This window comes from Aedes albopictus, chromosome 3, assembly GCF_035046485.1.
Source record: "Aedes albopictus strain Foshan chromosome 3, AalbF5, whole genome shotgun sequence".
NCBI lineage: Eukaryota > Metazoa > Arthropoda > Insecta > Diptera > Culicidae > Aedes > Aedes albopictus.
The window spans coordinates 311311622-311326415 of record NC_085138.1 but is presented as its reverse complement, the minus strand read 5'-3'; the positions used below and the strand labels follow the sequence as shown (position 1 = coordinate 311326415).

Sequence of the window (14794 nt, the reverse complement as noted above, 5' to 3'; positions counted from 1 at the left end):
TTAGCCCTCACGCTCTGTAACATGGTTGAAATTTGAATGGGTTTTGTTATAAGAAATTTCAATAGCTTGCACTTTTTTTGTCAAATTTTACTTTCAACCATCTTATAACCAATGATAATAAAAACTATCGTGATAATGATCGGCATCCAGTGCTAGTGAAGGTGGTCAAACAATCAACTGAGAGGTTTGATTTTTTTCAGCTCAGCTTATACGTTTAACATAATACATAACTTCAGAATATGAGCCATCAATAAGTTTTCAAATTCGATTATGGCTTTGATATAATTGTTGCTTTTCTGAATAAGGCTCACACAAATTTCGATTTTCCCCCCCTTTGAAAATTTTATTCGGAATTCATCATTTTGAGGAAGGGCACAAATAAATAGGGGAGATCGGGGCATAATGGACACCCGGGGTGAAATGGACACCCCTATTTTTGCCGAAACCGTTGACTTTTATGCTAAACTTTTAATGCATAAGCATAAAGGAAAAAGTAATCGTTCTATTTTTCAAAAGTACCATTCAAAATAACCTAAATATCATTGAAATGGAACATGTTTTCATATGGTGAAATTCTTATAATTTCAACGCAGCAGCAAACAAGGTATAACGAGTGTTTGAGTGTGCCCCGGGCAGAGTTCAAGTACTAACGATCAAAATGTGATATTGATTTGTTTGAGATAAGAGGTAAAAGTACTGAAAATAAAAGCAATAATTTGTTCTTGAACCATCTAACCAATAGCAAAATATGATATTTGAAGATCAATTAAATAGCTCACTGCTATTGGTTAGATCTTACCAAGAGCTAAATGTGCTATGATGATGATGTTCCAGGAGTAAAATTGAGATATTATTTTCAGTACTTTTACCTCTTATCTCAATCAAACAAATATCACTTTTTGTTCTCCATATCAAAATATGCTATTATAGAGCTTTTTTCCTCTGCTCGGGTGTCCACCATAAAAACAAGTGAAATGCTACCTTTTCTGCATGTATACGTAGATTTAGCAATGGATAAAGTATTTTATTTGTGATTAGAATTTACTTAACATAGAAATTTCAATGTTGTAGTCGATTTGGGACGAAATGAACACTGGCAATTACGAATGGATGTACGCGCATTGCATGCTGTAAGGCGTTTAAGAGTGTTTGGAAAAAAATCAATTGGATTATTTTAGCCTAAAGTTTATTTAATTAACTTTTATGTTATGTAAACTCGTCTATAATGGAGTATTTCAGCTGTGGTATCGATCTCCGTGGGCAAATTACTTAACTGATCGATGTAATCAAAGAATTAGCATAAAATATGCAGGGGTGTCCATTATGCCCCGATGGGTGTCCATTTTGTCCCGTACGTTCTCTACCAGCCCCAAAAAAAAACACGATTTACAGTTCATTATTTCTTCACAATAAAGACATTCTACTTGCCGTAAATGATTGAAATACGTAGGAAACAAACTAAAGTTGTAAGCCAACTGATAATGTGTTAAGGTTTTCTCTGTTATACAGGCCTAACGTACTCATTTGCTTAGGGTGTTCATTATGCCCCTAATCCCCCTTATTTCACTTTAAATTCTAAAGTGAAATTACAGTCCTCCAGAAAATTTATTACTAAATCTGATGAGTTAAGTGGATTTGCTCAATTGTTTATGTATTTATTTCATCAAATACATTAATTATTTATCAACTCTACTCCCCCATTGATAAGTCTACGAGCACTGTGACAAAAGAAGAAAATGAGATTTGTTCCGTTCTAGAGTATTCTCATAATTCAGGAGCACTTCGGCTTATGGCTCTTGAATACATATTCGACGAGAAAGGCACTATCACCACTAGGTGGATTAATCTGGTTTTTTTTTTGAAGGAAACCGTGGATAATTTTCTTAAAAAAGTCACGTACTGGTTTCCGAAAGATTTCATGGAGGAATTTCTGAACAAACCCATGGGAGCTTTTCGTGAGGAAATTTTAAAGAAATATTTATTACAGGTACTCTTCGATATAACGTACAAAAAAATTTTCTCTTTCTACATTATATCGAAGTGTACGTTATATCGAAGCAGACAATTTTTTTATATTTTTTATGCTAGTATTGATGTATTCGACGTTAAATTAACCCCAAACAATGATTTCGGTGAAATTCACAAAAACAATAATGAAAAACATGGGATTTCACGAAAAACTCATTTCGTTTTTTGTGCTTCGATATAACGTACATTTTGCTTCGATATAACGTACACAAAAATTTTCCCCAAATTGCGCTAATTTTTGGTAACAAGGCTAATGCTGCAACACAGCATTGATTTGAGTGATTTCGTAGATTATCTGGTGGTTATTACTGGAAAAAAATGAAATTTTTCAACGGTGTACGTTATATCGTAGCAAAATGTACGTTATATCGAATTTGCTATATCGAGGGTACGCTATATCGAGGGTACGTTATACCGAAGAATACCTGTATTAGGATTAAGAATCCTCTAGAGAAAATTCTTAATCAAATTCTAAAGAAACTTCTGAACCAATCAAGACTTTAAAAAATCAAAAGTAATCCGTAGAAACCGTTTGGGAAGTTTTCTTGGGAGATTTTCTTAGATTATTTCTGTGGTAATCTCTAAAAAAAATTTTGGTAAAATTCGAAAGGAAACTATGATTTTTTTAAGTAATCCCTGGAAGAATTCTCGTAGAAATCTCCAAACTCATTCGTGGATTTTATTTCTAAAAAATCTCCAGAAAGATTTTCTGGAGGAATAATTGAAAAAAAATGCCTATCAGATTTATTTTTAAGAAGTTGTGGTGGAATTTCCGGATAATTCGAAAAAGTTTTGGGGGCATCTCTGTAGAATTTTCAATTAATCCATTTTCAATTCATAATGAACTTTCTGAAGCAAGCCATGCAAGATTTAATAAAATAATCTTCTTAGCAAAATTTCTCAATAAAGAATCCCCAGAAATAAAAAAAATGAATTCCAAATTCCTGACGAAAATTTCCGAATGAATCTCTGGAACATTTTTTTATTCGGGTATTTCTTAAATAAATTTTTGGAGAAATCCCGATACGAATTTCTAAAAGAATCATTTTTTTTTTCGTATTGGAGGGATTCTTAATAGAATCCCTGGAGATGTTTCTCAATATCACATTTTTTGCACGTGTGAGGGCACAAAACATAGATAAATCTCAAAGGTATTTTTGTAGGTTGTAGGTATACGGGGACACAGGCTGTCCCAAAAAAAAAAAAATCGATGTTCGAACAGTCAAGGTGCTCAACCAGAACATGAAAGATATGCATATTTGCAGCATTTTTGTAGAACGTTTCGATTTTCTAAAAAATCAGGGCTCACCAGGGCAATTTTTAAAAAGTGACTTTTTTATGAATATTCTCAAAAAAAAAAAATACTTTTTTTAATATTGTTTCTACTTCTGAATTTGTTTAACATATTTGTTTTTTTTTTCTTTCTTTTGACCTCTAGGCATTCTAGGCAGGAATTATACTTACCTTACCGCTCAGGCCAAAGTCTGAGTGGCCTCTGCTGTACATAGTAGCCGTCTCCATTCTCCTCGGTCCATGGCTTTGTGCCTCCAGTTCTGCACTCTGCGAAGGGTCCGCAGATCGTGCTCCACCTGATCGACCCATCTAGCTCGCTACGCACCACCATCTTCTTGTACCGGTCGGATGACTCTCGAGAACCATTTTAGCCGGGTTGCTATCCGACATCGTGATGACGTGACCCGCCTACCGTAGCCTCCCGGTTTTCACAGTGTGGACGATGGTTGGTTCTCGCAGCAGCTGATGCAGCTCGTGGTTCATTCACCTTCTCCAAGTCCCGTCTTCCATCCGCACTCCGCCGTAGATGGTACGCAACACCTTCCGTTCGAAAACTTCAAAAGCGCGTTGGTTCTCTGCACGTAGGGTCCATGTTTTGTGCCCTTAGGGGACAACCGGTCTAATCATCTTATAATTGCAGGAATGACCCAAGAAATCCTTCCTAGAATTCCTTCAGGCATTCCTTCTGAAATTCCTCCGATTTTTGCTGATATTTCTTCTGGGATTACTTCTAGTATTTTCTCAAGAATTCTGGAATTCCTCCAGGTACTTCTACTAGGTTATCTCCTTGATATTCCTTAGGGGATTCCTCTAGGAATACTCACCATTTCTTCAGGAATCCCTCCTTCTGGGATACTTTCAGGAATTTCTTCTGTGATTCCCTCAGGAACTCCAGCTGGGTTTACTACAAGCATTCCTTCTGAAACTTCTCCAAATTTTTTTCGGAATCTCTTTCGGACAAAGCCCCCCCTACACCCAAGAAATTCCTTCGGGATTTCTTCTAGGAATTTCTTCGGAGATTCCTCAAGGAATTCTTCTGGGGATTTCTCCAGGAATTCCTTCAGGAATCACTTCTGGGACAATTTCAGTAATCCCTTCTGGGATTTCTACAAGTAATCTATCTAGGATACATAGCTCCACGAGTTCTATCTGGTATTCCTCCGAGAATTGCACCTGGATTTCCTCCAGGGATTTTTCCTTTCTTTCTTGGGTTCCTCTAGCAATTCCACCTGAAATTTCTTGAAGCATTTTTTTTCTAAAACTATTGCAGGTATCCCTTAATTTTTTCCCCGTGAACTCCTTCGGAGAATCCAGGAATTCCATCTAAGATTCCGCAAAGAATTCTATCTGGAATTTCACCAGGAATTCTATCTAGGATTACTCGAAGCATTTTTACTAAAATTCCTCCAGAATTCTTCGGAAATATTTCCAGGAATTGTTTCGGGAATATTTCCAGGAATTTCTTCGTGGATTCCTCCAGGAATTCCTTCTGGGATTCCTCCGGAAATTCCTCCTGGGATTCCACCAGGAAATCCCTTTTGTATTTCTCCTGGAATTCTTCCAGGAATAGCTTCGGGTATTCTTTCAAAAATCTCTTCTGTTGGATTCCTCCAGGAGATTTCATTTAGTATTTTTCCAAGAATAATTTCTGGAATTTCTCAAAAAATCTACCTGAAAATCCTCCAATCTTTTTTTTTCAAAACTCCTGCAGCAATTTCTTCGAAATCGATTTCGGAATTTCTTCGGAGATTCCTCCAAAAATTCCTTCGAGAATTCCTCCGGTAATTGCATTTCTTCTGGTGGAATTTCTATCTGTTATTACCCCAGGAACTCCTTCCTGGAGTTGCTACAAGCATTCCTTCTGAAATTCCTCCAAAACTTATTCAGGAAATCCTCTAGAAATCTCCCGCAATTCTTCCAGGGAGTCCTTCAGGAATTCTTCCAAAGGTTTTTTCAAGAAACTCCTTCGGAGATTTCTTCAGGAATCACTTCTGGGATACTTTGAGTAATCCGTGCTGGAATTTCTCCAAGAATCCCCACCAAGATTCCTCCAGAAATTCCTGCCGAGATTCTTCTAGTAATTCTATTAGGGATTCCTCCAGGAATTCCTTCAGAGATTCTACCTGGAATTCATCCGGGGATTCCTCCAGGAAATCCATCTGGTAATCTTCCAGGAGTCGCTACGGGGATTCCTTCAGGATTCCCTTCTTGGATTCCTCTAGAAAATCCATCTGGGAAATATCCAGAAATTCTATCAAGCATTCCCCCTAGAATTTTTTCTCAAGGAATTCTATCCGAAATTCCTCCAAGCATTTTTTTGCTAAAAATTCTGCAGCAACTCCTCTAAAATTGCATCGGAATTTCTATCGGAGATTCCTCGAAGAATTCCTCCTAGAATTCTTCCAAGAATTTAATCTGCGATTCTTCCAGGAAGTCTATCCGTTATTTCCCAGGCATTCATTTCTGGGATTGCTTTAGGAGTTCCTACCGGGATCACTTCAGGGAATCTCACCGGGATTGCCCTGGAATTCCCAAGATTTGCCCGGGATTCCTCAAAGAATTTCCACCGGGATTCCTCCAGAAATTTCTCCTAGAGTTCTTCCTGAAGAAAATTTCTGGTGGAATCCCAGAAAGAAATTCTGGTTGAATTCTTGAAGAAATCTCAGAATCCATACAGGAACTTCTGAAGGAACACTTAGAGGTATCATAGAGAAATTCGGAGTTTAAAAAGAAAATTCTGAATCAATTGTAGAGGAACCTGATGAAGGAATTCAAAAAGGAAACAAATGGGAATCTCGAACGTTTACAGAGTAATCTAAAGTCGAACTCCTGGAAGAATCCCAGAAATTCACCTAATAAACCCTGAAGAAATTCCTTGATTAATCCTACAGCGAAGTCCGGGAAGAATACTACATGGAACTACTGGAGTAATTACAGAAGGAACTGCTTCAAGTATCGTTGAGCAAACTCCAAGTGCAATTGAAAAAATCAGGAGGTAATCCAGAGGTTCCGTTTCCAGAAGAAATCTCAGAAGAATTCAGAAGAATTCTAAAAGCATTCTAGAAGGAGTTCTTGGAAAAATCCCAGAAAAAAAAAACTCGCAGGTATCCTAAAACTAATTCTCGAAAGAATCTATAAAGAAACTCTTGAAGAAATTTAAGGACAAATCCCAGAAAGAATTTCTTAAAGAAAGAAACTTATTGAGGTATCCTAAAAGAAATCCTGGAAATCCCAGAGGAAAGTTTGCAAAAATAACAGAATTTCTTGAAAAATCACAAATTTTTGCTCTAGTCTTCATGTTTGAAGTGACGAAGATAAGAGCAGAAATTTTGAAGACGAAGTCTAGTGCTTTAATTCTACCTGCTGGAAGAATCACACCTTAGATCAATTACCAAATATGTGAAAATTGATTATCGTTTAAAATTCGATTAAGATTCGTATTATATTTTTGTATTTTTTAATTAGTTTTGTTGGCCAAATATTGCGTAATTGGATTGAAAATAAATTAGGTAATGCAGAACATTATAGGTAAATAGCGCTTCTTTCGAGCTTCGCATAACCATATCGTAACCAGCCACCGATGTCAAGTGGATGGCCCAGAGGTATAAGTGTTGCTTCTTTCCATCTTCACATTTTTTTCATATTGCCATTTGTCCGCCTTCAACTACCACAGCTTTGTCCACCGTATGACGACAGCAACGTCAGCCAACAACGCTTAATTTAAGAAGTCTATTTAGGTGTCAAAATCATTTGTTCCATACGTTGTCTAAGATTTCTGTCCTCGTCCCACCGTCCACTTGTCCACCTCCACCAGACATTCCAATCATTGCTGCCCCGGGCTTCTTCGTCACCTTGAAGTTCCATCTCCAACGCAACGTACATAGCAGCAGAAGCAGCATCAACAACAACGGAACCAACCACCGACCGCATGTCCGGGAATCAATTTCTATCGATTCGCCAAACTCCCTGCCTGCGCAGCGCCACATGCTGGATGTGTTGGCGAAGGTGCACCAAGGGATAGTTGAATCATGTAGAAGGTCAAAATTGTAAGCTGGTGATTGATTCACAAAACTCAGTTAGCGGAGAAACTCCGAAAAAAGACCAAAGTGTGTGAGCTCGATTCCAGTGAGCATAGTAAATAAAAGAACGCTTTACTTCGTTAAAGATTATAGAAGATAGAAAATAAAAGATGAAATCAAGGAAAATGGTATAGTAAAATAGAAATGCATGAATGATAGAAAAAGATATAATATTAATCGTAAATTTAACCTTCCGTAACTCGCGCGGTTGACTACCTGCGTCAGCACCACGCTACTGCTGAGTACAAAAACCGAGATTTTTTCAACGTGTTGTACAAAATACAACAGCGCGATCGCTCGAGGGTTAAGGCGTTTTATTCCTGTGTGCGACGATCGGAACCGCGCACCAGGCCGATGGTGTGTTGGTGGTAGGCCAATCCGGTGGTTGAGAAGCGACCAAGAGGGGTACAGCAGGATCGCGACACCCAACCCCTGGCTGTCATTCGAGTGGCCCGGCACGGCCAGCAATGTGATAGAATATGTAGTTGCAAAATTGTGATTGACATGAAAATTACACCTCCTCAGTGTCTGGCTGCTAAACTGAAAGAGTTGATCCGGGTGACAGCCAACCCGTTGCTGGTGATTCGTTCGAAGATCTCCCCCTCGATCGAATGGGACAGGCGAGAAGATTCGCCACGTTGCATCTTTACCAGCCTACCTGATCATGACGGAGCTAGAGCTTGTGGCGTATATTGTATCAAGAGTCATCATCATTCTTCTGGGATGCTTCGAGTCTTCGGCTCAGGATGGAGGATTGGATTTCACCAACAAACAAATTGCCAATCGCCCCAACCGACTTGATTATTGACTACCGGTCTTTAATCCCTCTCCACTCTCATGGGGCAGCCATATTAGGAGCGTGCTAATCTCATTAGCTCGCTCAATGAATTTTTGTGTTTTTGAGTGGAGTGCTCGGCGGTATCGTTGGACAATGTCTTCATTTTTTAATGTTTCTTTGAACGCTTGAAGAAGTTTAATCACTGGATGGCAGAAATAAACCTATTAAATGCAAAATTATGAAATCCGATGCCTTTGATTGCGAGCTTTGAACTCAATGTAGGTATAGGAAACTGCAATTATAGAGTAGTCCTGTTCAATGAACCAGGTTGAACATTGTTAATTGCTGCATCCTGCTCTTACCTACTCGTCAACAAATGGATAAGACCAGAATGCAGCGACTTCAACAATGTTCAACCTACTTGATTGAACAGGACTAGTATGACTCTTATTTTTAGCGCGAAGCAACTCTGTTCCTAAAAATCATCCTCTAGAGGGTAGATAACGCTGATCGTATTTTGTACCTTGAACAATACATTGCGTGCGTATTCTTTTGTTTTGTGCTAAATTAAACCATATATAGTTATGCATTAGACCTGTTCACTTTTTTTGACCTACCCGTGTCACATCAAATTATCAATCCACATGCAAAAACAAGTCTTCAGTCCAAAAATGAGCCAAATTGATAAAGGTTTAGAGGTGTATCAAATCGATTTTGTGTTTTTTCGAGCATTTTCACGAAAATGTACTCCAATATCCAGAAAATTGCACCGAAAAGGTACCGAAAACACCGTTTAAATATAGTTGGAACAATACTCTACAACTTTGCCGAAGACACTACGTTGTTTAAATGGCTAATTTCAAAGTTATTCAACAATTTTCGTTAAAAAATCGCGAAAAAATACAATTTTTTTACGGTTTTTCATGTAAAAGTCATGTAAATTTATATAGTTTTAGGTGACTAATTTAATGAGCTATTGCTCCTATATGTTACGAACATTTCGTCCATACATCATTTTAGTGTAGGAATTCGTTTTCATTGACTAATTATCAAAAGTATGTAACGTTGACACTAAAAATCGCATAGAGTTGCCAGCACAAAATTAAACAAAGTTACCCATGATTAAAACGTCATTACATTTCTTTGTCGCATCTGCATCAGTTTCTATTTGGTGTAAATGGTTGAGCATGAGACTGTCGATTCGAAGATTCAATGTTCGAGCCCTGGAATAGGATTTTTGCGTCTCGATCCAGCTATAAGTTAATGAGACTACGCTCTGCATCTCATTGCAATTTGGCATCATAGCCTTGTTTCGAAACCGTAGAGTGTATAGTAAGAATGAAGTAGTTTCCCTTTATCGTATTGCTTGTGGCTAGATAGATGCAAGTAATCTCCACAGTTGTATGATAAATTTTGCATCCAGAAGCAGTTCCATCATCGTATTGAATTGTTTTAGCTAAATTAATCGGTATCAAACAGATGTCTAATATTTCGTCCAGCTGATCTCGTCGACACGATTTCTTGTCAACAAGTAAACTAAATATCTAGCTTGTCCTGGAATGGGCTTAATTGGCAAGTCCCGATCATCATTATTTGGGAGATTGCGTGTAAGTCATGGCAGATTCATCTACAAAAAAAGAAAAAAAAATTATTATGTATTTGAGCTTGAACCTGGGACCTTCTGATCCGCAGGCTCGAGCCTTATCATCTGCACCATTTCCGATACTTAAATCAAAAGACATTAGAATACGATGGCATGACGTCTTAATCATGGGTAACTTTGTTTTAATTCGTGCTGGCAACTCTACGAGATTTTTAGTATCAACGTGACATACTTTTGATAATTAGTCATTGAAAACGAATTCCTGCACAAAAAACGATGTATAGACGAAATGTTCGTTACACAAAGGAGAAATAGCTAATTAATTTAGTCACGTAAAATAATGTAAAATTACATGACTTTTATATGTAAAATCATAAAAATATCGTGTTTTTTCGTGATTTTTCAACTAAAATTATTGAATACACCTAAACCTCGTTATACGTCCACTATTGGCTTAGCGAAATAAAATTCTACTGCCAAAATAATAATTAAAATTGACATTTTTATATTTTTGTACACTTCTCCTAATCACGGAAATGTTTAAAAAAAAATAAAAATGTTGAGTTTGCTCATTGTCCTGGCGGTAGAATTATTTGTCGCTTAGCCATGCATGGACGTAAAAAAAGGACGAGGTGTAACTTCGAAATAAGCAATCTAAACACCGTAGTATCTTCGGCAAAGTTGTAGAGTATTGTACTAACTATATCCTAATGGTATTTTTGGCACCCTTTCGGAGCAATTTTCTGGATTTATGAGTAAATTTCTGTGAAACCGGTAAAACAAACATAAAATCGATTTGATACACCTTTAAATCTTTATCAATTTGGCTCAATTTTGGACTGAAGACTTGTTTTTGCATGTGGATTGATAATTTGATGTGTCACGGAGAATCTGAGAAAAAAAAGTTTCAAAGTGAACAGGTCTATTATGCATTTTTAATTCATATGAACAAATTTATTGCATCATTGTTAACTAATTTCATATCTATATATTTTCTATAATATATTCCGTTACATAACTTGCTAACGCATTTCATTCTCTTTTCTTTACAGGTAAGTCACTAAATGGAATAGCCAGTTACAATCTGTTTTGACAGATCAGATCTTATAGAGAAGTTGGCTTTCGGGAATTCTCTGGCAGTGATCTGATAGATTTTGGGTTGCTGAATCAGAATCCGGGCTCAGATTTGCTCCAGCACTTCACAATTTTGAGGTACACCTCAATTTATAGGGCAAAATATGCGATTCTGAGCTTTTTTGATTGCAAGCCATGAGGCATGGAAATATTTTTTTAACCCTCTAATACCCAATTTTTTTATTTTGATCTAAATATGATTTTTCATCATCTAAAATCGATTTAAACATGTTTTGGAAGATGATTCTTTTTAATTCTCGATTTCGTGAATTTCAGTTTTTGATTTTTCTAATTTTTATTTTTGAACATCCCCACACTTTTATATTTTTCCTGGAAGCCAATTTGGGGAACGGATTTTTTGAGATGAAAACATTTTGAGATTTTATGATTATTGTTGAAATATTATTATTTTAAATTTTTTTCACAGAAAATTTTATTTTCCGTGTAATTTTAAGGAAAATAATTTTAGAGTGTATTAGATTCCCTTAAACTATTTAACAAGGATAGAATCATTTGGGAAAATTTTAAAATATGTTAATTGTAGCGATTCAATACAAAATAAACAATGACTTCTAAAAGGTGACTAAAACATCAATTTTTCAATGATTTTAAAAAAATGTAAATACGCTTTAAAATACACCAAAACCATTTTGAGATATACAGAACAGTCTTAAATATGAGCCAAAAATATAAAAAAATGATTTTCCACGAAACAAAAATAACAAAAATGCTCAAACTATACCCCGGGTATTAGAGGGTTAAGTTATTTGGAATACGACCAGGGCTTTGATAAATTGTCCCTCTAGCCAATAACTATTTTCGGTTAAAATTGATTCTAGGAGTAATTACTTAATAGCTTCCAACATTTCTGCCCTTAGTTTGGGCTTTCCTCAGGGAGGTTAAAGGTGTACCGCAAGTGTTTCATCGCCCTTTGCTGGGCAGTGAGCTGTCGGAATGGGTTTTGTGGTTTGTCTGATTTTGGATGGTGGTGGGTAGATTTTGTGGGTGAATTTTTAAATTTTTGTTTTTGCCACTTCACCAACTACTAACATGGCATCTAGACACTGTGTACTCAGTACACAGTGTCTAGACGCCATGTTAGTGTTTGGTTAAGCGGCGAAAACGAAAATTTAAAAAAAAATAATTAGGTGCACAGTGTCTCGATGCCGTGTTAGTGGTTGGTGAAGTAGAAAAAACGAAAATTTAAAAATTCACCCTCGAAATCTACCCACCACCATCCAAAATCAGATAAACCACAAAACCCTTTCCGACAGCTCACTGCCCAGCAAACGGCGATGAAACACAAGCGGTACACCTATAACTTCCCTGAGGAAGGAATAAACCAAGGACCGAAACGTTGGAAGCTATTAGGTAATTTTGATCGGAAATAGCCAATAACAGAGGGACAATTTTTTTAAGTAATCAAATGGTATCAAATTGGTCAATGACCATTTAAATTTCAATAGAAGTTTTTCGAACGAGTTTCAACTACTCTCCGACGCAGAAGAATTTACTTCTGATAGAGCGCAAACCAAGAAACTTTTTGAAGTTTAGCTCGACAAATTCAACTGACAAAAACGACACAGGGGAGTATTTTTTTTTTAATCAAAGGCTTTTAGGTATGTAGCAGGGGTTCCAAAAAGGTTTCAGGGGGTAGTGAGGCATATCAGGAAGAATAAAAATTTTCAGCGGGCTTCGTAGGCGTTACAGGAACGTTTTCGAGGCATTTCCAAAAGATTTTAAGAACTTGCAGCGGGTTTCAGAGGCGTTACAGGGACGTTTTTTTAGGGATTCTGAGAATGTCATATGTGCGTTACAGGGGGTCCGATGCTGTTTCAGGGTAATTATAGAGGCATTTCAGCGGCTTTCTGATGTATCACAGAATTGTTTTGGGGTTTCAGAGAGTTTGCGTCACAGGGGATTTTGAGCAGCATACAGGGTTCACCAAAATGTTTGGGATAGGCAATTTTTTTTTCTCTCACAAAAAAGTTGAACATGCTGTAACTTTTCATAGAGTGCATCAAAAGTTCTTAAAATTTGACTGTTTGTCAACCTTATGTGGATCATTGGTACAAATTTGGGCTCGATTGGTTAATCTTTCGCGAAACTAGAACTGTTCTCGTGAAACACTATTTTATAGACTAGCAATTTTCGAGCTGTCATATCTCTGAAACCTGTGAACCGAATTGAATGAAATTTTGAACGTTTATCAACAATATATTGATACTTGATGCGACATTATAAAATGTAATATTTTCTCAAGACGAATAAAGTTTTACAGGTTTGACATGTTCACCCATATGGAGGAAAATAAGTCAAATTCACAATATCACGCAAAAATTACTAAATGTGTTTTTACTTCAACCCAAACAGGCTCTAATATATCTAATTGGAGATATCTTGAGAACAGAAGCAGAAAGTTTTTGGATATCAAAACTTAAACTAAATGACATTGATGAAAAAAAATTACATTTTTTTTCGAGAAAGATCCAAGAAGTGACAATCCATGATAACTTTTTTAAACGTTAAAAAAGTAGTTTTAATAACTGGTGTAGCATTAATATATTGTTGATAAACGTTCAAAATTTCATTCAATTCGGTTCACTGGTTTCTGGAATATGAAAGTTCAAAAATAAGCTGTCAGAAAAATATTGTTTTACGAAAACGGTTCTACCTTTGCGAAAGATTATCCAATCGAGCTCAAATTGATGCACATATAATAAGTTGTAACGTGAAGTGTACACTAGGAAGGTAACAGTGGACCACGAAACTCAAAACTGACCAACTTACTAAATGTAGCCAACTGTCACAAACCTCAGCCTTTCTGCTGTTAATAATGACTCCGCTTATGCGCCAACAGTTCTGAAGAAACTGTTACGAAGTCACACGTTCTGTTGCCCGGTTAGCTGTCTCAGGGCAGGTAAGGCGGACGCGATCCAAACTCATATACCAAAGCAGATAAACGATGCTGAACTCAACCAAACCTCAATTATGACGAAAACATACGAAACCGTAACCCAAGCTGAACTTACCAAATTGAGCTTCGCTCACATCAAGTCATAATTGCTCACAGACTGAATCAAATAATGTTCATACATATTTAACAATGGTTTGTATTCATGTAATCATTTGGATTTTGTTTGGATATTTTTAGAGTGTGTGAGAAAAAAAAGGTCTAACCTGTACTATGCTGACGACATGGTGATCTGGCGATGCGACAATCCTTGCCGCATGGAGTGCACTCGGTAGGCGGGCGATCTGATTAAAATAGACGGCAGTTGGTTCGAAGAACTACCCCCAACGTGGCCGTGCCAGTGGCGGGTGTCCGCGCCGGAACGCAGAATGAGCTTGTGTGCCACGGTTGTGATTTCGGACTAGCCCAACACCACTGATGGAATTTTCTCTCCAGTTGCACATGTTCGAAATCGTCGACTTGGTTGCAGATACAGGCTTGGTCGGAATGCTTGACGGATAGAAACGAGTAGGTTCAGTGAGAATGCTCGACTCCCAGTCGAACTGAACGATGACAACCGTTCGGGATAATCCAATGGCTCAGAGTGCGGTACTGTGCACCCCTACGGACTACTGCCAACCGGTGAGCGCGGCCAATGACGAAGAGTACTTGGTCAATGCGAACGGTTGCGTCCACTTACTCAGGGCAGTTAGCGTGGTGCCCCTACGGACTGATGAACATGCACAGACAACCTAGTGTAGACGGACGCCAATAACTCAGGATCGAGACTCGGGATCCTTACGGCCAACGTAGTCGGTGAGCATGACCGGCACAGCAGCGCGATGGCTACCGTCTTCGTCTTACACTTGATTGGGTCCAATAACTCGGAGATGGTGACGTTTACCTCCTACGGACACTGACGAGGT

The 14794-nt window shown here is 37.6% G+C and overlaps 1 protein-coding gene across 2 annotated transcripts in view; it reads left to right on the top strand.

Annotated features, from left to right (window-relative positions):
• Positions 1-14794, top strand: part of LOC109431042 (serum response factor homolog) — a 536938-nt gene that overhangs the window by 460746 nt on the left and 61398 nt on the right. The window contains exon 3 of one of the 2 annotated variants that reach the window (XM_062842472.1): positions 10834-10860. The exons of the other annotated variant lie outside the window; for it this stretch is intronic. Coding sequence (XP_062698456.1) covers positions 10834-10845 — 12 coding nt within the window. The 3' untranslated portion in view covers positions 10846-10860. Of the gene's footprint in view, positions 1-10833; positions 10861-14794 lie in introns of those variants that run through there. 2 annotated transcript variants of the gene reach the window in all.